The sequence below is a fragment of the Onychomys torridus genome, chromosome X (assembly GCF_903995425.1).
Source record: "Onychomys torridus chromosome X, mOncTor1.1, whole genome shotgun sequence".
Classification (NCBI taxonomy): Eukaryota; Metazoa; Chordata; class Mammalia; order Rodentia; family Cricetidae; genus Onychomys; species Onychomys torridus.
This window is the reverse complement of record NC_050466.1, coordinates 17,173,435-17,199,754: the sequence shown is the minus strand read 5'-3', so window position 1 is coordinate 17,199,754 and position 26,320 is coordinate 17,173,435. Positions and strand designations below refer to the sequence as shown.

At 44.7% G+C, this 26,320-nt stretch overlaps 1 protein-coding gene across 3 annotated transcripts; it reads right to left on the bottom strand.

Annotated features, from left to right (window-relative positions):
• Positions 1 to 12,649: 12,649 nt before the first annotated feature.
• Zcchc12 (zinc finger CCHC-type containing 12) lies at positions 12,650 to 15,845 on the bottom strand. 3 transcript variants are annotated; one of them, XM_036174489.1, is made up of 5 exons: positions 15,762 to 15,845; positions 15,607 to 15,678; positions 15,202 to 15,259; positions 14,860 to 14,994; positions 12,650 to 14,477 (listed from the first exon to the last, which is right to left on the bottom strand). In XM_036174489.1, exon 5 carries the CDS (start codon positions 14,367 to 14,369, stop codon positions 13,161 to 13,163), a length of 1,209 nt encoding a protein of 402 aa, XP_036030382.1. In that variant the 5' UTR covers positions 14,370 to 14,477; positions 14,860 to 14,994; positions 15,202 to 15,259; positions 15,607 to 15,678; positions 15,762 to 15,845; the 3' UTR covers positions 12,650 to 13,160. The 3 variants fall into 3 exon arrangements, with proteins under 3 accessions (XP_036030382.1, XP_036030383.1, XP_036030381.1); XM_036174490.1 differs by having other exon boundaries at positions 15,202 to 15,262; positions 15,607 to 15,829; XM_036174488.1 differs by having other exon boundaries at positions 15,607 to 15,829.
• Positions 15,846 to 26,320: the final 10,475 nt, after the last annotated feature.

The following is a 26,320-nucleotide window of genomic DNA, read 5'->3' as shown; positions in this document are numbered from 1 at the left end:
GTCCCAGTACAACCTAAACAGCTTCCCATATGTGGTTCATTTCCTTGTTTACCAAGTATTTACACAATAGCTAAAGGAGTCTGTAATCCTCACAAAAACTCTATTATGTAGTTACTGTTGTTATCATCCCCATTTTCTATGTGAGATAACAGAGGTGGCATGGTCGAGGCTATGCACCTAGTAAGCTACCATGGTACTAGTGACTATATATGTACTGGTTGGTTTTGTGTGTCAACTTGACACAACTAGAGTCATCAGAGAGGAAGGCACCTCAGCTGAAGAAATGTCTCTATGAGATCCAGCTGTAGGCATTTTCTCAATTAGTGATCAATAGTGGAGGGCCCAGCCCATGGTGAGTGGGGTCATGCCTGGACTGCTGGTCCTGGGTTCTTTCTATAAGAAAGCAGGCTGAGCAAGCCAGGGGAAGCAAGGCAGGAAACAGCACCTTCCTTGGCCTCTGCCTCAGCTCCTGCCTCCAGGTTCCTGCCCTGTTTGAGTTCCTGTCCTGACTTCCTTCAGTGATGAACAGCAATGCTGAAGCATAAGTCTAATAAACTCTTTTCTCCCCAACTTGCTTTTTGGTCATGGTGTTTTGTCACAGCAATAATAACCCTGACTAAGACAATATCCTTTATCTTTTGTAGTGGAAAGAGAACCAATCAGTAATTCAGAAATTTACCAGTACTTTATGATTATGGAGGTCTTAGAAAGGTACAGTGGAAGCATGATTCAAGAAGCAAAAATCAGGGTAATGGGTCTGATGAGGCTTCTGAAAGGAGGTGGTCTCTGCACTAAATTAGAAGCAGCACTCGGGCTCACTAAGTAAATAAACTTGCTGCCAAACCTGAAGACCAGAGGTTGATCCCCATAGCTCATGTCGCAGAAGGAGAAAACCAACTCTCACAAGCTGCCCTGTGACACACACACACACACACACACACACACACACACACACACACACCACATAAATAATTAATGCTTTAAAAGCATAAGTAGATTTTGGCTAGATGAAAGGAGCACCAGATAGTTAGTTGCTAATAAGGCCCATGAGGTAGCATACACCTTGATGGGTTTTTAACATTTGCCACAGTCTAGCCTTCTCCTGAGCCTTGCAGGGCAATAAATGCAAACTGCACTGAGAACACAGAACAGGAAAGAACGAAGCTTAGGAATCAGAGCATCAATTTGCTCAGAGAAACGAAGGTGGGCAGTCACTCCCTTTGAGAGTGCCCATTGACACAGTTTTTTGTGGAGTCTAGAACAAGGATCTGCAAACCTTTTCTTTAAAGTCACATAGTAGATACTTTGTGCTTTGTAGGTTTAATATGATCTGCATCATAGTGATTGAACCCTATAAAATCAGTGACAGATAATATGCCAGCTAGTAAGTGTAGCTGTGTTCCAACCCAATGACTCACAAAGACTGATGCTAAGCCAGTGTGGTTCATACTGTAGTTTATTGAACCTAGAAAAGAATGAGAAAAGTCAGCTGAGCGGTGGTGGCACACACCTTTAATCTCAGCATTCTGGAGGCAGAGGCAGTCAGACCTCTCTGAGTTCGAGGCCAGCCTGGACTACAGAATGAGTTCCAGGACAGCCAGGGCTGTTACACAGAGAAACCCTGCATCAAAAACAGTTTTAGAAAACAAAAAGTATATAAAAAGAATGAGAAGAGTAGAAGCTTGGAAGATGGCTCAGTCAGTACCTGCTAGGACCTGACTTGGATCTTTAGAACCAACATAAAAGGCTAGGCATGGTGCCACATACCCACAAGGGAGGCAAAGACAGGTACATCCCCAGAGCTCACTGGCCAGCCAGTCTACAAAACTCTCGTGCTTCAGATTCAGTGAGAGACCTTACCTCAAAAAGAAAGGTAGAGAGAAACTGAGGAAGACATCAAACAGTCTGGTCTCTGTCCTACATACACACATGCATGCATGCAAGCACAAATGCTTATGCATGTTGATAACCTCCATGCCTACACTCACACTAACAAGTACACATACCGCACTCACACACAAGATAACACACATACAAGCATATACACCCACATGCCTACATGCCCACTGCCATACTACCAAGTACACTCACAACACAGAAGAAAAGAAGGAATGAGAGTAGGGGTTACATGGCTCACGTGATTAATTACATCAGGAGTTGGAAGCCCGATGTGTCACCAAGGCAACACAGAGATGCACAACTCCAGAAGAGATCAGGTCACTCTCAAGTAGAGGATCCTCTTGCTCAACATTGCTTTAGATGGACACTGTTGGCAATGGCCTCTGAGGTCCTCTTCTGTGACTGCTGCCCCCCTCAAAAACACACCAAAGTTAAAGTTCTGCTTACCAAGATACCACCACCATCATCATCACCACCACCAGCACCTCCACCAGCAGCACCATCACCACCAGAAGACCACCACCCTCACCAGCAGCAGCACCTCCACCAGCACCAGCACCAGCACCACCAGCAGCAGCAACACCACCACTACTACCAACAACAGGACCAGAAGCACCAGCACCACCAGTGCCACCATCAGCACCACCACTACCAAGAGCAGTATTACCATCACCAGCACCAGGACCACTATCACCACCATTACCACCAGCAGTACCACCAACAGCAGCACCAGCACCAGCACCAGGATCATCACCATCACCTGCAGCAGCACAAGAACCAGCAACAGCAGCATCGCCACCACCATCACTACCAGCAGGACCACCACCATCAAGCACCACCATCAACAGCAGCGGCAAGGCCACCAGCAGCACCAGCAGCAGCATGACCAGTTACCACCACTGCCAGAATCTGAAGCCTCAGCACCACCAGTGCCACCAGTAGCACCACCACTACCAGGAGCAGGAACACCATCACTAGCAGCAGCAGCAGCACCACCACCACCAGCCCGATCAGTACTGGTAGGTACCACAAGCACTAGCACCAGCATCTGCAGCACCACTGGTATCAGCAGCATCAGCACTACCACAACCACCATCACCACCACCGGCATCACCAGTACCACCAGCAGCACCAGTACCACCACTACTAGCAGCATCGCGAGCACTACCAATACCACCTGTACCACCAGGAACAGAGCAAACAGTCTATAGCTCCTTGACACCTCCTTGACCCTTCATTACCTGAATTAAGGAGCTGATAAGAGGTAGAACCTGGGAGGGGTAGGAAAGGGAAGAGTGAGGGGAGAAATGATGTAATTATATTTTAAATTAAAGAAATACAAAAGTCATTGGTGTGTAAGTTTATGAGGAGAGGCTGCTTTTAATTGGAAATAACTATTTATTTACTTACTTGTTTATTTACTTACTTACTCATCTACAAAACCAATATAGGTTTGTCATAGTTAGAGTTTCTGTTGCTGTGAAGAGACACCATGACCACAGATACTCTTATAAAGGAAAACATTGAACTGGGGCTGGCTTACAGGTTCAGAGGTTTATGTTCATTGTTGGTCATGGCAGGAAGCAAGACAGCATGCAAGACATGGTGCTGGAGAAAGAGCTGAGGGTTTGTAGCTGAAGTTTTCCTGGCCCCACCCCTTGGTCCAGCAGCCAGTCAGACCCAAGTGAACACACAGAGGCTTATATTAATTATGAACTAACTGCTTGACCATTAGCTCAAACTTACTACTGACTAGCTCTTACACTTAAACTCAGCCCATTTCTGTTAATCTATATGTTGCCATGTTTTCATGGCTTTACCTCTGTGCCATTACATGTTACTCCCTGGACAGCAGGCTGGCATCTCCTGATTCAGCCTTCCTCTTCCCAGAATTCTCCTTGTCTGCTTATCCCACCTATACTTCCAGCCTGGCTACTGGCCAATCAGAATTTTATTTATCTACCAATCAGAGCAATACATATTCACAGCATACAGAACATCCCACAGCAAGGGTTCTCACATCTTGGTCCTGAAGGCAACAGGAAGTGGTCTGTCTGACTGGGCATGGCTTGAGCATATATGAGACCTCAAGGTTTTCTCCCACAGTGACACACTCCAACAAGGCCATAACTTCTAATAGTGCCACTCTATCTGGGGGCCATTTTCCTTCAAACTACCACAATGTTTATTTTAGAAAATCTGAAAATAAGCCAGGCATGGTGACACATGCCAGTAACTTTAGCAATTGGGAGGTGGAGGCAGCAAGGTCATCCTCAACTACATAGTGTTTTCAGGACAACCTGGGCTGTATGAGACCCTGTCAAGAAAGGAACAGGGAGGAAGGGGAGGAGAAAGGGATATGGGGAGAAGGAGGAGAAGGAAAAGTAAGAGGGGAAGGGAGGAAAGGAAGGAGGAGAGATGAAGGGTCTCCCTGCCAGTTCATGTCTGCGTCTGTCCAAAGCCCATATTCAGGCAATTAATTTTGGAAACCCTAAAGCTTTCTTCAGAACCGAGTATCTTATTCTTTTGTGGCATGTCCCTGGGAAAGTTGAGACTTCAGCACTGCCAGATCTGCCAGGAGACAAAGCCCACACCCTAACATCTATTCCCTTCGAGTCCTCAATAGAGGAAAGCCGTGCACTTTGAGGGCGATGCAGAAGCACCGAAAGATGCCTGCGCTGCTCTCTGACCTAGGGGGAAGGCAAAGAGAGACTTTGTCTTACAGGAAGGGCCAAAGGTGCTACAGCCTCTAGGGTAGGTGTCTCCTTCCTGGAAACTCACACAGTCACTCCTGGGACTTTTGTTGCTTTTTCCTCCCCCCCCCTCCCGCCCCCAACGCACTGTCACCCTCCAGCCATCCCAGAGCTACAAAGACCTACAGTGGAAGACAAAAGCCACCTGAGTCATCTGCACAGTGCCTGGCCACTCTCTCTCATCACAGCTCTAGATACTTTCAAATCTTACTCCATGATCCTCGCTGTGATACACTGGTCAGGTGCCACCACCACAGCCGAGCTGATGGTGACTGAGCTGAGTACACCGATCCTTGCCCTATCTAGCCCCGTATGGCCGAGTCCATTCCAGTACAGCAGAGCCTTTCTGAGCTCAGCCGAACCTATCAGAGCCCTGTCGAAAGCAGCCTAGGCAACTCAATCCAGCCGAGCAAAGCCAAACCCAGCCGAGTCCCTTTGGAGACTAGCCAAGTCTCAGCCCTGATCCACCCAGACGAACCAAGCAGAGCTTCGCTGAGCATAACCGAACTTAACTGAGTCTCCTAGTACAACCGATTCTAGCCAAACTCAGCTAAGTCCCAGCACAGCCAAGCCAAGCCCAGTTGATTCTAAAGTCTAATTGATTCCTGGTCAGCCCAGCCCAGCCCAGGGAAGCTTTCCTGAGTCCAGCCTGAGCTTAGCAGAACCAGGTGAGCCGCTGAACCTGACAGAGTCCAGGCAAGCACAGCGAACCATTTTGAACCTGAGTCCTTTCTGGGGAGAATAAAGCATTTTGTTGGATCTTTTTGGTAGTAGTGACATTCCTGAAAACGTGTGTGCTCTACTCTGAGCCTGTCTCCTATCAGGCCTCTTGACCTTCCTACTTGAGTTTCTCTGCCACAGAGACAATGTGTGTTTCTCTATGAGTTGAGTTCAGATCTCTTTCTTGCAGCCCCCGGTTGCTAAGTATCATAGCAACTATGCCATGACCCACATATGGAAAGCGAGACTCCCTAGTGGCTCACCTGCTCCAGGGCTCTTAACATACTTGTTTTAATCCCTTAGCTACTGCACACAATGGTAAGCCTAATGGGGAAGGGATCCCCGAACTGTCATTGTGAGATGGCACATGGAGATTCTATAGCAATGTCACCCTCTCTGCTCTGGCTGTCACACCCATAGCTTCCAATTAAGCTGTTTTTTTCTATTCATGGCAACCATCTGTGTACATTTCAAAAGTTTTTCTCTATTTTCTTTTCCCAAGTCATTCAGATTTCATCCAAATGTCTTAATTCTTGTATTTTCAGACATGTTTCCATCAGTTCTCTTGCTTTTTCTAGGAAAACAAAAATATAATTTATGACCAGTGTGTGTGCCTTCAAATGACAGCTTATTTCTTGTAGTTTCTGTTGACATGCTTCTATATTTCTTCAAGCTTTAACCTTGTGCCTCTTTTTGCCAAATTAGCTTTTCATTTTGTTCTAGCAATGATTACACTTTTTAGAAAAAGAATAAAAACAATTTTTCATATGTAAAACATACTGTATAGAGAGTACATTCTCAGCAAAGCAAATTATGCACATACCTACAATCATAGAGTTAGAAGTACATTTTAAAATAAATGTGTTAAAGTATCCACCATTTACCTACAGCTTATTTTTATATTCTGCATGCTTTTCTGACTATTTAAATGTTGACTATATAATATTTTCTAGCTTTGTGACCTTTCAAACTACTGCTTATGTAACAACTAATTTTATTTAGCAAATAATTTTATTTAATAAATAGAGGTTTTACAAAATACTCTGGCAAAGGACGAAAAATTTGTTTATCACTTTAAAAAATATTTATGTATATGTGTGTTCCTGCTTATATGTAATGTGTACCATATGTCTGCAAGTGCTTGAAGAGGACAAAAGGGGACATTAGGTCCTTTGGAACTAGATATCTGATGTGTGCACTGCTCTTAATTACTGAGACATCTCTCCATCTCCTTACTTTTTTCTCACAATATCTTATATAGACCAGGTTGGCCTCAAACTTACTATGTAGCTAAGAATGATCTGGGTTTCTGATCCTGCTGCCTCATGAGTGTTGAGATTACAGGTGTGTGCCAGTATTCCCAGTTTATATGATGCTGAGATCAATGGACCCAGGGCTGCATTCATGTTAGCCAAGCACTCTATTGTCTGAGCTATATCTCCAACCCTATATATCATTTATTTAGTTTCAAGAATTGATGCTGCTAAGCAGTCTACTTTTTAATTATATTTTCTTGGATTCAGATCGTTGCCCATTGAGAGAAATACTCATGGTATTTTAAGTCAATTCCAGTTTTTCATTGCTACCAGTGAACAAACAAGACTGGTAGCTGAGAACATAGTTCAGTTGGTAAAGTACTTGTCATGCATGCATGAACATCTGAGTTTGGGTCCCCAGAACTCACATATAAAAGCTGAAGTGCATCATACTTGTAATTCTAGTATTGAAGAGGTAAGACAGACAGATCCCTAGGACTCACTGGACAGCCAGTGTAACCTACTGATGAGCTCCAGTCAAGTAAGAGATCCTGTCTCAAAAACAAGGTGGAAGTTACTTGAGGAACAATGTCTAAGGTTATATTTTGTTTACTTATATACGTGCAGCACATGCACACGCACAAGCGCATGCCCACACACACTTGCACACATACGCACCCAAGACACAAACATGTACACACACAAAAGTATGGGTGGATATCTTTGTTCATAAATTTTTTTTTCAATTAGTTTATCTGCATCAATTTTAGGACTTACGTTGCTGGATCCAGAGATGTCCCTATTTTAATCATTGCTGCGCTCCTTAATTGATCTATCAGCCAGAGTGTCAGTGCCCACCCAGTCTTACCAGTGGAATGGGAGAGAGACTATTTGCCCTTCTTCTCCCCTTTGGGTTTTTATTTTTATTACCTTTTCCCAGAAATCACATTTGAGGATGAATATGAGATGAATATTCTTTCAGACTCTGAGAAGGGACTTTCCTAAACAGACCATTTTTCTCTGTAGTGTTTAATGACAGAAATGAGACTTGGACCATGCTACTGACTGACTTGGTAAGTAACAATTAGCACAGTGACAAAAATATGACCAATGGGATGATTCTATATTTGCGCTCATTGTTCTAGAAGAAACATCAGCAATGACCATTTTGAAAATGTGTATCGATGTCTTGCCTGCAAGTATGTCTGTTCACCTTATATGTACCTGAAGACATCGGGGGTCAGAAGAGGCCATCAGATCCTAAAATTGGAGTTAAAAATGACTGTGAGCTGCCGTGTAGGTGCTGGGAACCAAATCTGGGTGCTCTTAATCCCTGAACCATGTCCTGTAATGAGTTTCGACTCTGGATAGGCAGATCTGAAGTTCAGTTCTAGCTGTAGCCCATACTGGCTGTGTGATGTTCAAAGAGTGACTGAATTCACTGTACCTTGATGTCCTTGACTATAAAGTAGAGCTTGCGAACAGAGTATCTATCTAAAGACACAGTTGTGGGAGATCTGAGATGAACTGCTGCAGGAGATGATCCATATATCCTTTCAGGATGAAGCCTTAAGACCCTTAAGACACTCTCTGTTCCACCTCACCCCTCTTTTGTCCTGTCCCTGGGATCCCTGGTTGTGGAAACACATACTTAATTGGATAGTAAGGACTTCTCAGACATCAATCACGTCTCCTTCCTGCCATGCACTGGGGAAGTTCTGTGTTTCTCCAAAGTTCCCCCCCACCTCTCGCCCACCAAATGCCTGTCACATATTACTGAGGACAATGGCTCTGATGGTTTTGAGCAGTCTAAAAAGACATGGGAAGCCTTTAACATGAAAGAAAAGGAGAAATCGCCCCCTCCCCCGGGATGCACAAACCACACCCCCTGCCATGCATGGGTAGTGGGGGTGGCATTGGTTTGGCCCAGGAAATCCACTGTAGTATTCAGTAAATCCTCTCTTACCCTCCTGCCATCCTTAACAAACCTCAGGCCTTCCTGAACATAATAGTCTTATCACGACTGCCAGGGGCCAGGTTCAGTGGAACTTAAGGAGCCTGACTATTTGACATCCTCAAATGAGCACTAAGTGAGCACATGGTGCATCTCAGGGACAACAGTTCATTTCTTCTGTCCTTCCTTCCAGAGCAGATTAAGTAACACATTCTAACCCAGCAGTTGTCATTTCTCAAGAGCCTACAATGGGTTAGCCCTGCCTTAATTTCACATTCAAAGCATATCTACTAACAGCAGCCCTTGTATGTAAAAACACACAACATGTGCCGAGGGTGCTATGAACCCATGAGTCAGGGAAAAGGTTGAGGCTTTGGAGTCAGTCACCTTAGAGCAGTGGTTCTCAACCTTCTTAATGCTGTGACCACTTAGTAGAGTCCCTCATGTTGGGGTGACCCCCAATCATAAAATTATTTTCATTACTACTTTATGACTGTAATTTTCCTACTGTTATGAATTGTAATGTAAACATCTGTGTTCTCCAATGGTCTTAAATGACCCCTGTGAAGGGGTCATTCAACCCCCAAGTTGCCCAGCTTACAAGCCTCACAATTCCAGGTGAGTTTCTGAGATGTTCAGTCTGTTTCTTCATTACTGAAATGAGATCATGGGCTTGCCTATTTTATAAGACTGGTATGATGCTTAACTGAACTGATGTTGTTAAAGGGCTTGATACTGTTTTGCCATGGCAAACAACTCTTAAAACTTTCAGTGGTGATATTTATTCAATTTTTATTATAATTATACAAAGGCCAGAAAGAGAAAAAAGGTACAAAAGAAACAGAGAAGAGAGTACCAAAAGGGCCAGAGAGGGGGGCTCCATGAAAGAAGGGTGTCATGGAAACCGAGGGAAAAGATGAGAAAAGGGGAGACAATATAAAAGGCCACTTAGAGGCCTGGTGCTTCTGACAGGACAAAAAGCCATTTTCAGCCCATCGTGACCAGTGAGGGTGGAGGCAGAAGAGAGAGAATAAGGTCATAGCTCGAAAGGAAGGGTATTGTAGCACAAATGCTCTCCCTATTCACCTTTGTTTAGCAGTCTCAGTGGTCTGATCTGAATACTCAGGTATCCAATCGGAGAAAAATGGATTTTTCTTGCATAAAGGAAAGGATGCTGCCTCATAAGAGGGGGGGGGGGAATTTCAGGTCAGCAAAATTTAAAAAAAAATTAAGTATTTTGAATGTGCATATCACAGGGTGGGGAGAGGCATGAGAAAGGCAAAAGGTCCCCAGAATGGATTTTCTAAGCACTGCTCTAGCTCCAGTGAGGAGGGTCTTGAACAGCCAGAATTTGTTTCTTTTCCTTTCTGTGTTTCTACCCTGCCTGGGGTAGAAAGCAATGCTGTCAGCATAATCTATGTCTTTGGACCAATCATTCAACGAGTATTTGAAGAGTGGAGTTGAATAAAGTTGATCTGGAACGTGGAACTTTTTTCAACTATGCTGGACACGGGGGACAGGTATTCGGCAAAGGACAATGTGATGCTTAAGTCTTCATTGTCAACCTGACTGGATTTAGAATCACCATGGGAACATCTCTAGGGCTGTCTCTGATTGGGTTTCCAGAAAAGTTCAGCTGCAGAGGGAAGGCCCATCCTGCATGTGGGCAGCACCATCCATCCCGTGGGCTGAAGTCCCAAATCAAAAAGGAAAAAGCCAAGCATTAGCCATCATCTCTCTTTGCTTCCTGATTGAAGGCACAGTGTGACCAACTGCCTCACGTGCCTTCTGCCGTGTGTTCGCCACCATGATGGAATGCACTGTGAGAGAAAACAAACCCTTCCACAAGTTTATTTGGTCAAGTATCTTGTCACATCACTGAGAAGAAGTAACCAATACGGCAAGTGTCCAGAGGGGCAGGTGGAAAGTAAGTTACAATTTGTGCCAACTAGAGGAGCCTGAGAAGCCAGAGCAGTTTCCTCCTAGAAGCACAAGAAGTCACCTCTCTGGCTCTGGAGAGTGTGCAGTGGCTGCCAGAGATACACAGGTGCTTTGGAAGGATGAGAAGGCTTTGTTCAGACCTGAATTCTAAACTCAAGGGTCAGAAGCAGCAGCGATCACTTCCAGTTTCCCTCTGGCCATGAGTGTTCAGTAGCTGAGGTTTAAAACACAAATGAATGCTGGGGAATGTGGCTCCAAGAGACAGGGGGGGTGGTGATTGTAAGACCAGATTATGAGGTCATGGAATGGAGCAAGAGCGAGAAGCTAGGAAGAGCTGAGGTGGCCATTCTGGAAAAAAAAAAAAAAGAAACACTTGAAGTCAGGGTCTGGACAAAACCTCTTGTAGGTAGCCCTTGGTGTCTGCCACCTCCTCCAGGTCTCAGCCTGGGGACTCTTGCCACTTCTAAATGGACCATCAAATCCCAGCAAAATGACACTGCTAATACCTGCCTCAGAGACATATCTGGGTCACTCTTGGTTCAGCAAAAGCCAGGTTTCTTCATAAAACCCTATGTCTGTTATTCCTACCAGGATTTCTATCCCTGCCAATCTCCATGTGAGTCTTCGTAGCCCTTGTTCCCTCATCCCTATCCCTGACCCATAAAGCACCATGCTTCTCCCCTGACACACCAGCTCCCACTGCTGCATACTCTTATTCTCTCAGTTCTGTGGGGCCTCTATTTCCTACATGATAAACTTTCTCAGGGACTCAGATGTATGAATCCATTTCACTCTCTCCACACTACCTTTCCCTGACAAGTAGATTGCTGTCCTTTGCCTCTGTATGAATGGAGTGAATTGCAAGTGATCTTACATTGATTTGGGATTTGGGATCCTTGGGCTCCTATGGCTATTTATTGTTTACAGGCTGAGGATTGGGCCACTGTCAGGAGCAGAGCTTGCTGATGCTAAGCTAAGAGGAAATGCTCTCTTCTTTCCTTAATTATGGAGGCAGCAGAGGGTAGTATCAGCCCACAGAAGAGAGCAGAATGCCCAGCAACACCAGCAGAAATTTAAAGGTGCTACCCAAAGGAAGAAATGCCCTTTCCAACATGAGCAGGAACTGAATCACTGCAATTCCCATGTTAGGCTCCTACCTCAGCACTGGCCTTCTCCTCTAGCAGACTGCTCTGGAATATTAGAGAAGAAAGCCATGGAGATTTGTCAGTCAGTATAGGCCATAATTTGGCTCTATGGGCAGGGAATCAATCAGTTGTAACAAAGGGATCCTTTGCTTTAGAAGATTTATTCAGCTTCTTTCTTTCTATATTTCTTTCTTTGTATGTGTGTATGGTGTAGTGTGTAGGGGTGTGTGTGGTGTGTGTGTGTGTATAGTGTGGTGCATGTGTATGGTGTGGTGTGTGTGTATGGTGTGGTGTGTGTGTGTGTGTGGTGTGTGTGGTGTGTGTGTAGTGTGTGTGTGTATATGGTGTGGGGATGTGTGTGTAGTGTGGTGTGTGTGTGTGTGTGTGTGTGTGTGTGTGTGTGTGTGTGTGTGATGGGTATTAAGCCTAGAGCTTTATGCATGCTAAACAAGTGCTCTGTATTTATTTATCTTTCTTTGTGTGTCTGTGTGTGGTGGAGATTAAGCCTAGAGCTTTATGTATGCTAAACAAGTGCTCTGTATTTTTCTTTCTTCCTGTGTATGGGGGAGGGGTGATTAAGCATTGAGCTTTATACATGCTAAACAAGTGGTGTGTGTGTGTGTGTGTGTGTGTGTGTGTGTGTGTGTGTGTGTGTGTGTGTGTGGTGGAGTGGGGATTGGGCCTGGAGCTTTCTGCATGCTAAACAATTGTTCTGTCATTAAGATAATTCTTTTCTTTTAATTTTAAGTAACTTTCCAGTCTGGCTCTGAGCTAACTCTGTTGCTCATGCAGACTTTGAACTCGAGATCCTCCTGCCTCAGTCTCCCAGAACTAGACCACCAGGCCTGGCTTTTTTCTCTTCTGCAAATCAATGTTTACTAAAAACAAAACACTTCTGAGTGTAATTCCACCCCGTTATACCTTCTCACTATATTGTTCCTTTTCCTTTGCTTCCTAAAATAATACCACAAGACGTTAAAGTAGATGCTGACACATACTTATCTATTTATTGACAAAGAAGGCCACAACATACATTTTTGGTGAAAAAATACAGCATATAGAGCAACACGAATATTTGATCACGTTTGTCTATACAGATATCTATCTAGGAACATAGGTACAGAGAAATTTTAGAAGGATAGTCACCAAAGGGCTTATAATTGTTACACAGGATAGAGAGGGTTGGGTAGTTTCTACTTTTTTCTTCCTTACTTGAAGATTGAACAATGGACAATAGCACTTTCACAAAGAGAATAAAGCCACCAAGAAGATAGGTGCACACAGAAAGTAGATTCAGGCAGCAGGGAAAGGGAAGAAGGCCATAGGTCAGGCCATTTCTTTCTACTGTACTGGTGTTCACAACCCTTTCTCCATCCCAAAAGAAAGCCACTTTGTGGATTCGTTCATGCAATTAGAAGTCTGTCCCCCCAACTTTTCCATCATTGGACTCTGAGTACAGCTAAGGGTTAATTCCAGCCTGGAGGATGGCATCTTACTGTAGTTCATAGAAGCCAAAATGTTCCCCAAAGGCCTCTCTTGCCCGCTCCTCCTCTGAATGAGTCAGCTCCTGTAGGGTGATGATCAGATTCTCAAAAACCTGAGACTTATCGGTCTCATTGTCACAGGTTTCTTTGGAGTGACCCTCCTCACCACAATGGGCGCAGTGGGCTGCAAGCTTTCGCTTCCTGGTTCTACGCAGCTCCCCAAAACTATTGTTCTTGCGCCCAGCACCACTGCTGGTGGAAGGAGCCTGAATCTCAGAAATGTTGGGGGACTCAATGACCAGCACTTGGTCCTCAGATATAGCCCTGCCTAGGAAGGGAGGGGCACTTGTGGATGGCAGTGGTGGGTCCTCAGACTCCACCAAAATCACATCCTCATCTGAGTCATCCGGTGAGTCATCTATCTCTATCACGTTACAGTCAGTACTGCTGACCATGATTGGTGGGGAGCCCTGAAATGCCATAGGACTGAACACCCTCTCCATCATTGACTCAGATCTTCTAGGCCGCTTTCGCTGATTGAAGGTATCATCCCAATCCTCCTCCTCCCTTATCATCCTGATCAACTCCAGGAAATCGGGAAGGTGCTCTGGCTCATTTCCATACATCCTGAGAAGCCCCTTAAGCCGGAATCGAAGGTCTCTACTCAGCTCAGCTCCAACAAGGAGCTGATGCAGGCGAGCCTTGTTTGCCTCTCTCTCGGCAAAGACCCCTGCCTGGATAGCATTCTGCAGCTGCACCTCTAAGCGGATCACATACAGGGATGGTTTCTCTCCAGGGGTCTGCACAGTGTTAAAAAATTTACCATGGGCTGCCACGCTGCTCTCAGGCTCCCCAAAGACCAGTTTCATTGCCCGCAAAAAATCTGCCACATTTAGGGTGGGATTGGCAGCATGGAGCAAACGCATGACCTCCCGGGCAGGGCCCCGAAGGGTTCTCATTAGACGCCTGACCTTTTCCTCCTCAGGCATATGCCACTCAGGCAGGACCCCAGTGACCTGGCTCAGCCAGTTTTCAAAGGTTTCTTCCCCCTGGGCTGGCTCTGCCCTCCCAGAGAACAGCCTCATGTTTCTATCTGCCATGTTGGCCATTAAAGGACCGAGACTCCTCCCCAGGGACCTGAGCATGGAATGAGCCCAAGGTGGCAAGGGTGAATTCTGCCCCCGGCTGTTACCCATACGTGAAAGGATGCTAGCCATGCCTGACAACGGCAATAGGATATCTTAATACAAGATTCTCAGGGCGTTTTAGAAAAAAAAAAAATAGCTTCTCTTCAGTCACGCAGCAGTCTCCAATCTCAGCAGGGGCTGCAAAAAATAAAACGGGAGGGGGGATTAATAAGGGAACAGGCTACAGTTGTAATGATCGTACCTCAATATCCATCCACTGTCCTAAAAATACTGGGAAGGAGAGCAATTGCAGCCTCCTGGAGCTAGCCCATGTCTCTGTACTAACAGGGTGCTTTTTACAGTCACGTCATCCTGTGAGAGGGAGGGCAACTGTTGCTTCCATTCTACATTTAATGGTGTGTGGAACTGATGTCGGACTCTCAAAATAAAGCACAGTGGTCACAAAATTCGCAGGGGTTAAAAAGAGATCTCACGATCTCTGGTGTCAACCACACTGCCCCTTTCAAAGCTCGCAGACCACCACCCCCGCCCTCCAGCCCGTGATTTCTTAGATTCTTACACTAGCTAGGAAACTGGAGTAAGTCTTTATTTCCAGCCTCTGCAACCTGTGTCCTCCTGTGAGAAAGCTCGCCTCCAGAATACGTAGATCTCGGTCCACAGTGGGTCGCAGATCCTGGTGCTCAGGATTTCAAGACTGCGCCACAATAGAGGAGGGAAGGGAAGGGTCAGAAACAGACTCCATCGTCATCGTCATCCCGATACTCCCTCCCCCTCCCCCCCCCCCTCTTCTCCCGCCTCTTCTGCTGTCACCAGGCAGAAAATTCCCTCTCGCACCTTCTGAACACAATCCAAAACGACAACCCCCCCAAACGCATTGCACCCCGAGACACCATCAGCCTACCCAGTTCTAACAATCAGCTGCACCGAATTCAAGTTCAGATTTCCGCTTTGATGGGCCGCTACTGAGAAAAGGAACATGAATTGGACACACCCACCCCCACAGTGTCTGATGAAATTAGAGGAGATACATAGGGGGGTTCCAGGCAAACAGAATTCCTTCTCCCTCATCCTCCAGGTGGCCTCTTCCCCCAACCCCTTCCCTGGCCAGGCAAATCCTACCAAGTGTCATCTTCCAGGTGAATCCCAATGCAGTCAGGCCATGCAAACGCTCCCAGCTTCTCAATTGATGATTCTCCAAGACCGGAGCCACCTAGTACCCTCGGGCTTCCCCGCCCCCTCCCCTTTTCCCCTCTCCTCACCAAGGAATCGCGTCCCCCCCCCCCCACCCCGCTTTTTTTTTTTTAACCTGCGATCCGCTGGTGGCCAGCAGCTGTTGCGACGTCTTCAGCTACAGATTCTGCCTTTCAGTCCCGTCGCCCTGCAGGAAAAAAGGGCTGGAGCTTCCTGAGCCGCTAGGCGACTGGAAGCTACCAGGAAGAACTGCTTCACCTAGGCACCTACCCAGAGGTAACCCGATCCCAGCAGCGCAGTTCCCAGGGCTGCCGCAGCGCTTTTATCTGCTGCCTGCCCACACAAAAGAGTTTGACGAGCGGCTAGCGGAGCCAATCAGTGGAGTGTGGGGGCGGTTCCTAGTTCAAGGGTCCGAGTAGGGAGGGGGAAGCAGGGAGGGAAGAAGGAAAAAAGACGCAACAGGCCTCACCAGCGGTAGCCAGTGCTGTCGGGCTGGTTTAGAAACCTAATTTGCATTGTACCCCTGAGTTCGTGACTCTGTCCCCCCCTCCACTCTTCCTTTCTGCCTCTCCTTTTCTCCCTAGCCTCAGTACTGTGCCTTGAGGCCAGATGTGTATGTATGACAAGGTGGAACCCAAATCAAATCAGGTTCAAGACAGTAAAAGGGGGTCGATAGGCTCCTTAGCTGGCTACCTCAGAATTGACTGGGGAACTGGGCAGGGTGATGAACATCTGTAGCCCAGCTCTCTAGGGAGGTATCGCAAGTGAGTCAGAAATTCGACTCCAAATCTGAGCTACACCCTGTTAAAAGAGCTATTTTGAAGCTACTGTGGTAGTCTGTGCCTATAATCACTGCACTTGGGAGGAGTGGCTAGGAGGATCAGGAATTTAGGGCCAGCTTTAGCTACATAGGGAGTTCAAGACCAGCCTGGGATGTACATGAAGCCTTGGTTCAATATATATGGAAAAGAAAACATTTTTGGAATCTTGTTAGGAATGCAGGCAGATTCTTGGATCCCATTTCTGGGGGGGTTTGGTTTATTTAGGAGATTAGGGCATGATTTTGTGTTTTTTAATTTTAACCAATGATGTAGTTGATTCTAAGGTGCAATTAATCATAAGGGCCCAACTCTCCCTAAGGGCACATGGTTAGGAGTTAATTATTGTTTTATTTTTATTTGATTTCCTTGCTTTGTTGTTATGATTGTTTTGAGACAGAGTCTCACACTATATCCCAGGCTGACCTGGAACTTCCAATGTAGCCCAGGTTGACCTGGCACTAGTGACAATCTTCCTGTCTCAGCCCCCCAGCTATTGCTATTACAGACTTGAGCCACCATGTCCAGTTACTACAAAGAATGTTAACTTCTTTGATTTTTTTAATAAACATCTTCCAAAGTTTGCCTGTTGTTGTTTCTGTGGATAAGCAAACTGCTGGGAGTGGCCCATTAGTTCCCTGGGATAACAGCCCTTATACCTGTCTGCCTTGGCATGGCAGCTGTCAGCCAATTGGTCCCTTTGATAACAGCCAGACTACACTCAAGGCAGTCCATCTACTTTAAACAGTCCTGTCCCTCCAAGGAAACCCCACTCCAGCTGCAAGGGAGCCTGCAACCATAGGTGCTTTGGGGGAAAGTCACTACTCCTGCTTCTGGGGGCTTTGCTCTCTAATCACTTCTCTGAGCAGCTGGCAGGGATTTGGAAGACTCCGTTCCTCCTCCTCGAAAGAATACTTCACCCTGCAGTTGCTTAGCTTGGGGAAATTCCCTGTGGTTGGTATAACGTGAAGTTTTTAATGCGTTCCTAAACAAATCCTGTGGTTGTTGCATATGGAAAGCCCATGACTGGTAGAACTGAGAGCTTTGAATATGCAAGACTGTGGTTAGTGGAATTATAATTCAGGCATGAGTGTGTTGTGTGCCTTTTCTACCGATATTATCAGGTTCTTTCTCAGTTTTGTCAGCTTAACCCCTGGGGTTTCTCTGGTGTACTTTCCCCAATTTGGCAGCATCAAGCCTAATAAATGCTTCCCCAGATGGTCTTTCATTGCCTACTTGTAGTCTTTATCACAGATACAGCAGGCTGAGCTGTTAACACCAAGAGGTGATAAAACATGGGCTTCTGGGCCCAGACATCCAAACTGCTGCTGCAGCTAAAGCAGCTGGAGAGTGATTCCTGATGCTATAAGCCTCCAGAATCCTGGAACTATGAGCCCTTGTCATACTCAGAAACCAAGAGGTGGCTGAAGAGCTCTAAAGAATGGCCAGGAGCCAGAGACTATGAAGGGCTGTAGAAATATTAATACAGGCTGCATTTTTCCTAAGGTATAAACTTTTTAATTGGTCTGGGCCACTAGAGCTTATAAAACATTCCTGTATGATATCTTCCTGCATTATCTTCTGCCTTCATGTATGTGAAATAAAACCCAGTCTAGGCTAGGCATGATGAGACATGCCTGTAATCCCACTTGAGAGGTATAGTAATATCAGAAGTTCAAGATCATCTTTGTCATCATAGTCAGCTCAACGACAGCCTGAGCTGTATGAGAGTCTGTCTTAAAAATGAAACAGGCCACAATTTGACTAGACTACCCGATGCCAGTGCTGGATCTTTGCCAGTCATAGAACTCAGATGTTTCCATTCAGATGCTGTGTTGTTCATCTCCGGCCATCTTTCTTCTGTATTCGGCTTCACTGACCCCAGAGAAGGAGCAGCTCATTGTTGGAGGCATATGGTTGTATGGCGGTTTGAAAGAGAATGTCCCCCATAGGCTCATATATTTGAATGCTTAGTCCCTGTTAGAACAGTTTTAGGAAGAATTAGGAGGTGTGGCCTTGTTGGAGGAGGTTTGTCACTAGGGGCAGGCTTTGAGGTTTCAATGCTCAGTCTTGCTTTCTCTGCCTACTGCTTATGGATCAGATGTAAGCCCTCAGCTACTGCCCCAGTGCCATGCCTGTCTGCCTGCTGCCTTGCTCCCCTCCATGCTGGTCATGGTTGCACCCTCTGAAACACTAAGCAAGCCCCCAATTAAATGTTTTCTCTTACAAGTTGCATTGATCATTGTGGTGGTTTGAATAAGAATGGTGCTGTGGATATCACTCTGTATAAATAAAATGCTGATTGGCTAGTAGCCAGGCAGGAAGTATAGGCGGAACAAGCAGAGAAGAGAATTCTGGGAGGTAGAAGGCTGGGGAGGACAGACACCACCAGCCGCCGCCATGGCAAGAAGGATGTAAGGTAATGGTATAAGCCACGACTCACATGGCAAAGTATAGACTAACAGAAATGGGTTAATTTAAGATAGAAGAACTAGATAACAAGAAGCCTGCCACGGCCATACAGTTTGTAAGCAATATAAGTTTCTGTGTGTTTACTTGGTTGTGTCTGAGCATCTGTGGGCCTGGAGGGTGAGAGAGATTTGTCCTGACTGTGGGCCAGGCAGGAAAACTCTAACTACAGAATGGCACTCATAGACTCATATATTTGAATACTTAGTCATCAGAGAGTGGCACCACTTGAGAAGGATTAGGAGGTGTGGCCTTGTTGAAGGAAGTGTGCCACTTGAAGTGGGCTTTGAGGTTTCAAAAGCCCATATCAGGCCTAGTCTCTCTCTCTCTCTCTCTCTCTCTCTCTCTCTCTCTCTCTCTCCCTCCCTCCCTCCCTCCCTCCCTCCCCCCTCTCTGCCTGCAGATCAGTAGCTCTCAACAACTTTTCCAACACCATGCCTGCCTGCATATTTCCATGCTTCTCACCATGGTGATAGTGGTCTAAACCTCTGAAACTGTAAGCAAACCTCAATTAAATGCTTTCTTTTATAAGAGTTGCCGTAGTCATGGTATCTCTTCCCAGCAGTAGAACAGTAACTAAGACAAGTTGTTCACCTCGCACAGTTGAGGTGAGGCCGGCAGCAGCTTGTGGTTTTTATCAGGCTTTTGTTTCTCTATCCCACTACTATGAAACCTGATTCTGGCCTGTAAGCAGAATCTTCTGCCTTTGAATTAGCTTCATCACCAGACCTGGTGATCTGCAGTGGGTCCTGGTGGCATCAAAATAGGAAAAGGCTTGATATTAGACATTGACTTTAAAAAGTGCTGATCATATAAAGATTCCCAGGTTAGATCCCAGAAGAACACCATGGCTTAAACTTCAGAAAAAGTATAGCTTATCCCTGGCCCCAGGTTTGAAACAAGGGGCTTAGAGTAAGGAGCTTCCAATTATAAGAGCTGTGAGGACTTCAAAAGGGCCATATTTAGTTTCCAACTGTAGAAATTAAACCTTCATTGCTGGGTGGTAGTAGTGCACACCTTTAATCCCAGCACTAGTGGGGGCAGAGACAGGCAGATTTCTGTGAGTTCAAGGCCAGCCTGGTCCACAAAACAACTTTAACGACAGCCAGAGCTGTTACACAAAGAAACCCTGTCTCAAAAACTAAAACTAAAACAAAACAAACAAACAAAAGCCTTCCTGAAAGTTAGGAGAGGAAGTGTTCATTAGAAATAATAATTACCTTTGGCTGTCTTTGCTCTCTGAGGCAGGGTTTCTCCATCTGTTGTCTCTTCTTAAGGATTTCAGCAACTCTCCTGAGACAGGCATCATGAGCCCACCAAAGAAGCTGAATGCTGATGGACACTTCTCCTCTGAAGTCAAAGCCAGCATAGGGATGCTCATGGCAACCCTGCTCTTGGCAATCAGATGTCCTTAGGGCAATGCCAGTCACAATTAATATTCAGAAAATCAATATGTTTTTGGAAAATCAAAAGAGAGAAGTTTTCACCAGTATATCACACTGGAAATTCTGCAGATGTTCTCAGAAGGGAATGACCTCGGGATAACAAGATGTACAAAAGAAGGAAAAGCAAGGAAAGCGATAGTGTAGGGCAACTACTGACAGAAGTAAATGTGACACCTTAAGAACATGGGTCAAACCTCTACTCTGATTCATTTGGAGATGCTAAAAACAGTGTGTGTATGTGTCTATCTGTGCGTGGGTACATGCACACGAGTACAGGGGTCCTCAAAAGCCGGAGGTGTCAGAGACCCCAGATCTGGAGTTGCAGGCAGTTGTGCTTGCTGGAAATAGAAGCCAGGTCCCCTGGAAGAGCAGGAGGCAGTCTTTAAGCACCAAGCTTTGGCCCTCACCCATCTAATCTGCTTTCGTTAAAGTAAACTATTATACAGCGAGCAGGTCATCAGGAAGGGCATGAAGAGAATTCAAGTTCTCTAAGACCCTTGTGTTGTATCAGAAGTGACTTGGAAAGCTAGGCGATGGTGGCGCACGCCTGTAATCCCAGCATTCGGGAGGCAGAGGCAGGCGGATCTCGGTGAGTTCGAGGCCAGCCTGGGCTACCAAGTGAGTTCCAGGAAAGGCACAAAGCTACACAGAGAAACCCTGTCGGGGGGGGGGGGGGGGGGGGGGGGGAACAGAAGTGACTTTGTACTTACAGGCATTACAGTCTGATAAGGTAACAATTAATGGAATATTACTATTAACGTAATAGCAAGAGGATGTAAATTTCCAAACAACTAGACAGGGAACATTTTTAGAAAATTAACAACAAATTCTGCCAATCCTTAGGCCATTCGTTTGTTTATTTTAGTGCTGGTGATTGAACTCAAGGCATGCACAAGCTAAGCATGCAAGTGACTGCTGAACTACAGCCACAGGCTAGTTTCTTTTTTGGTTGGAATAGGAACGGTGAAAGAAATATGGAGGAGATGAATAAAAGCAGGGATACTGATACTTTAAACTGCATGACTCAAAACTTAAGCTAACAACTAATGTACAGAACACTGTAACTAACTAGCATAGCACACACATACAGAACATTTATAAAACTTGACCATTTGTGAGGCCAAAAAGTAAGGCTCATAAATTTTGAATAATTGAGTTGTGATCATCATGTAAATAAATTTCAAATTAAATTTATAACAGAAAGTTAACTGGAAAATCTTGGAAACCAAGACACACATTCAGAAAAAAAAAACAAACTGATGAGTCAAAGAATAGTAGAATTATAAATATTTTTAACTGAACAATAATCAAAACTTGGGGAAAGCAGGTGAGCTGGGGCTTAGATGGAGAAAATCTTTACCAAAAGTAAAGTGTTGAGCCTCCATTTCAGCATGCAAAAAGAAGAAAAGGAAAGAGAGAAAATGAAAAGGGAAACCCATGCCTATTTAAGAGGAAGAGAAAGTAATAAAATACAAATGAATGAAAAATAACAGGTCTGGTGACCTACATGATGGAAGGGGAAAACACTCCGTCAAGTTGTCCTCTGACCTCCACATGCACACCGTGCTCCATATGGGCTCCCCAACCCCAACAAAACAAATAAATAAATGTAATTTTTTAAAATCAAGCCATAAAACACAGTTGAAAGAAATGAAAGGTATAAATAAAGAAATGGACATTTCCTGTTTTGAGGTTGGAAGGCCTAAGGTTAATAAAATGGAAGTCTACAGAGTGATCCATAGAGTTAGGTATTTATGTACTATGAAATCACAGAGCCAGACACTTCAAAAATTCCTATTCATAGTGCTGCGAGGAAGAGGGGTTCAGGCACCATCAGAAAGCCAGATAGTGGTGGCAGCAACCTGTAATCCCAGCACTTAGGTGACAGAGGTGGGGGTCTCTGGGGAAAACTGGCTAACTGAACTAGCAGAACCAGAAAAATCTGGCATCAACAAGATACTGCCTAAAACAGAGTACAGTGGAAAGTGATGGAAGAAGACACACAATGCCATCTTTGGCCTCCATGTACACATGTATACACATACACACAAACTCTCAAATGGGAAAGCACACATATGAGAACATATGTCTCCAAAAAAAAGCTCTACCCATAGACCTGGATGCACCAGTTCCCTCATCTACAAAGCAGAGACATTAACAACAGCAGATATTTCATTGGATTATCATAAGGGTCAAATAAGTTCATAGAGATGAAAGCTATGAAAAGTCCCATAATAATCAGAACTACGAGGCAATGAATGAATAAGTTTAGCATGTACTACATTTTTTTAAGATTTATTTATTTACTATGTATACATCACATATGCCTGCAGGCCAGAAGAGGGCACCAGATCTCATTATAAATGGTTATGAGCCACCATGTGGTTGCTGGGAATTGAACTCAGGACCTTTGGAAGAACAGCTAGTGCTCTTAACCTCTGAGCCATCTCTCCAGCCCCCCATGTACTACATTTTAGTGTGCCTCTGAGATAGGAAAAAAAATTCCAGTACTTATACCCTTCCATTTTGAACCTGTAGCTGTCCATGATAATGCCCTGAAGAAAAATTATCCAATGTCCTCATGCATGCTACATGTTTTCCTTACCCAGTCCACTTGTATATGATGACAAGAACAATAAGCAATATGTTGAAGGCTTGTTGCATTTTAGGTACTAGGATTCACAAGTTCATCCTTAACTTGACCTTCAAGTCCATCTTCATATTGAATGTCTGTTTTGAGCAGGGGATGAGTGTTAGTGACTCAGCTCCTCAGCTTTTCTAATCTAAATTGTAAGGCAAATCCTACTATAGAAGCTGGCCTGATTCTTGTTGGCGTTTTTTGTTCTCAGGACTGAAATCATGCAGCACGGGGTTGCCATGACTATGTCAGCTCACATAGCTAGAGCAGATGAAGGGTAAGTGTTACAGCCGGACAGGAGCTGGAGCCCTGGGTCTGAGGCATTGACTGGAGGTCTGATGATTGATCCCAGGCTCCCCTGAGGCACCAAGTTTATTCATTCTTCTTTCACAATTATTTCTCTGGGACACACACAGCAGCTGTCATTCAAATCCAGGCAATCTCTTTCCAACACTCTGTGACATTTAAGGGAGCAGACAGAGCAACTTGTCAAGTGCTTGTGCAGATTTACACATCCTTCCTCTCTGCTGACAGGTTTTTCATAAAGGAGTGTTCATCTCTTTGGCTCACTGCCCTTTGTAGCCTTATAACTGTAGATTGTGGGGCCATTTGCCAGGTCCAGAAATGTTGGCTAAGCACTCCCAAGCCACTTTCCCTCACACCCGTTCTTCCTCCATGGTTGTCTCATTCATTAGAATGAACTGTTTTTGAATAATTGGATTGTCCCCAAGTACTTCCAAGTGACACAAGAGTAGACAGAATCGACTTTCTTCTGGGCCGTCTCCACAGTGCTCAGTTCTGGGCCTGGCATGGAGCCCTCTCAGCCAATATTGGTTAAGGAATGGAACAAAAGGAATAAGTGAGTCATGGAGAGAAACAGGACAGAGTAAACGTGACAAAATATCCTCAGCCTATGGGGGAGCGGGAGTCCTTATAACTCTTGACTGAAAAATTAATTTCAAAATTACTGATGAGCTTCAAGATTAGAACGAGGAATCTCTCTGTGTCTGTCCAGACCTTGAGCAATTTTGAGCAAGCTGACATATTTATCACTCCATCTCCCCATTTGCATATCAAGGTTTTATTCAGAGCGGCTTGTCAGCAAGTTTCATATATCATGCCACTGTGGTCCTCAGCAGGTCTGGATACTTCCTAGGTAAAGGGGTGTGTTTGTAGGTGACTCCAGCACCATGATCATATCCAGGAAATTTAGCAGTGATGAGATATTGCAATCTCCAGTCCTTCCTGCAATTTCAACTGCCATGGGCAGGGGGTGTTCTGTTTGCTCCTCCAGGACAGAGGAAGATTAATGGGCAAACATATGAGGAATACGGTCAAAGTAAAGCTGTCTATTACTTGCATACATTAGCTTTTATTTAAAAATAGGGGATGCCTTTCTACTGAGGCAGGTACTGGATGATTTCTTGTGTACGATGGCACACACCTAAATCTCAGCTCTGAGGAGGCTTGGGTAAAAGAATCAGGAATTTGAGGTCAGCCTGGGCTAGATAGCAAAGCCTTAGAGAGATGGGGAGATCTCCTATATGTATGGGCTACAAAGACAGTTTCTTTCTGTGTGTGTACTCTACAAACCAGGTGATTTTTAAGTGAGCTGTGGAGCATGATTCTTTTATTCCTCATTTTGCTAACTATTTCTAATGCCAGGGTGGACCCTTGAACATCTGATGTAACCCCTTTCCATGGCACTCTTGAAACAACCTGACACCAATTTCCCTAGCTCCTATAAGCAGGCATGAAGAGAGAGCGGCACATATTATGTGCTTCCTGTACACTAGAGTCTAATTGAAGTGCTTTTCAAGTGGTAATTCGAAAATACTCCCTAAAGATGTAGCTATTTTTTTCTTCTGGTACTAGGGATGGAGTCCTTTGCATACTAGAGAAACACTCTAGCACTGAGCTACATCCCTAGCCTGTGTCTAATCTTCTCATCTGTTTTACTAGTGAGGAATCTGAAAGGCACATTTTGGTATCTTGATTTTTATCCAGCCTTTTGTGTTAGAATAATTAAGGCAGCGTGTTCACACTGTTCAAATGAATGTGTAGGACAACAATCAATTGGTCCACTTGAAAACAAATATGGTTGTGCAAGCTTGTAATCCCAGCACTTGGGAAGCTCAGACAGGGAGAATCACGAATGTGAGGCCAGCCTAAGCCATATGGTGAGGTTTCTTTCTGGAAAAAAAAAGGAAAAACTGTTTTTGATTCTTTAAAATAATAAATAAAGCACGGTGTTTTGAGTACATTATCTTCATTTCTTTGTCTGTTTGCATTTATTTCTTTCTAAACAGACAGTCTCATTTGTAGAGGATGTATTTTTAGGAGATGGGCAGTCTCTTATTTCTAGGTCTCCTAATTTCCTGACTGCTGCTGTTGTTGTAATTGTTATTTTTATTTTATTTATTTTTTGTTATCTTTATTTTAGAGATACACTTTTCCTTTTAGTTTATAGGACAATTCAGAAGTGAAGTGAAGATCCTCTGAGGAACTCCTCATGTGCAGGTAGTTAATCTCCCAATGCCTTGTATCTCAGAAGGCAGAAGACTCAGAAAGCTGGGTCATCCTTTTCCTCAATTTGTGTCTTTGTATTTTTTCAGAATCGTTGGCTTCTGCCCAATTCCCACCAATTTCAGTTTAGAATTACATCTCAGAAACCTTTCTGCTCTCCTCCAAAACCATTACTGGCTCTCACTGCATCACCTAACTTTCTCTAATGGCAGTTTCTGCACTAAATGATTGCAGGTTGGAGACATGCTCAGTGGTAGAGCATTTGCCTATCAGGTACAAGGCCCTTAGTTCAATCCCTCCCCGCTACACACACCTTTACAATTACACTGAAATACAGTTTGTTAGAGGGATTCATCTGGTTTTGTTCAGTTATGTATCCCTGGTACTCAGCACACTAGAGCTACTAAATGAATGTTTGTTGAATGAATAAATGAATGAATATGAGTAAATGAATGAATGAATAAAGACCCACTTCCACTTCACAGCAAGATGTTAGTGAAAGGAAACAAAATTGAGAAACAAAATCATTCTAGTACTTGAAGAGCCAAAAGTAAGACTATTATAAAAGGCTCGTGAGAAGAGGGGTCATGTCAGCTCAAATTATGTCCTTTCCAAATGGTTTTTCATAAAGCTGCCATTACAGTTTATAGGCACAGCCCCCAGGTGGCAGTAGTGTGTCACTCTTGAGCAGCAAGTGCCTGCTAAGTGCCTCACTGTCCCACTTCCCACCCCAGACTGTACAGCAAGCTTGGGTTTGGGGTTTCCTGGCCCTGAGCTAGAAGACATGCAAAGTGAATTCTCTAGTGGCTTCCTTAATCTTTCTCTGGGGAATACCTCCCATGACCCTCTTTTTCTTTTCAATGTTTATTTATTTATCCTGGGAAGGGGTAAGCAGGTGCCATGGTGTGCCTGCCGATGTCAGAGGACAACTTT

Excerpts from the sequence above, each read along its gene's own strand:
- Zcchc12 (XM_036174489.1), bottom strand. The coding sequence starts at position 14,369 with ATGGCTAGCATCCTTTCACGTATGGGTAACAGCCGGGGGCAGAATTCA.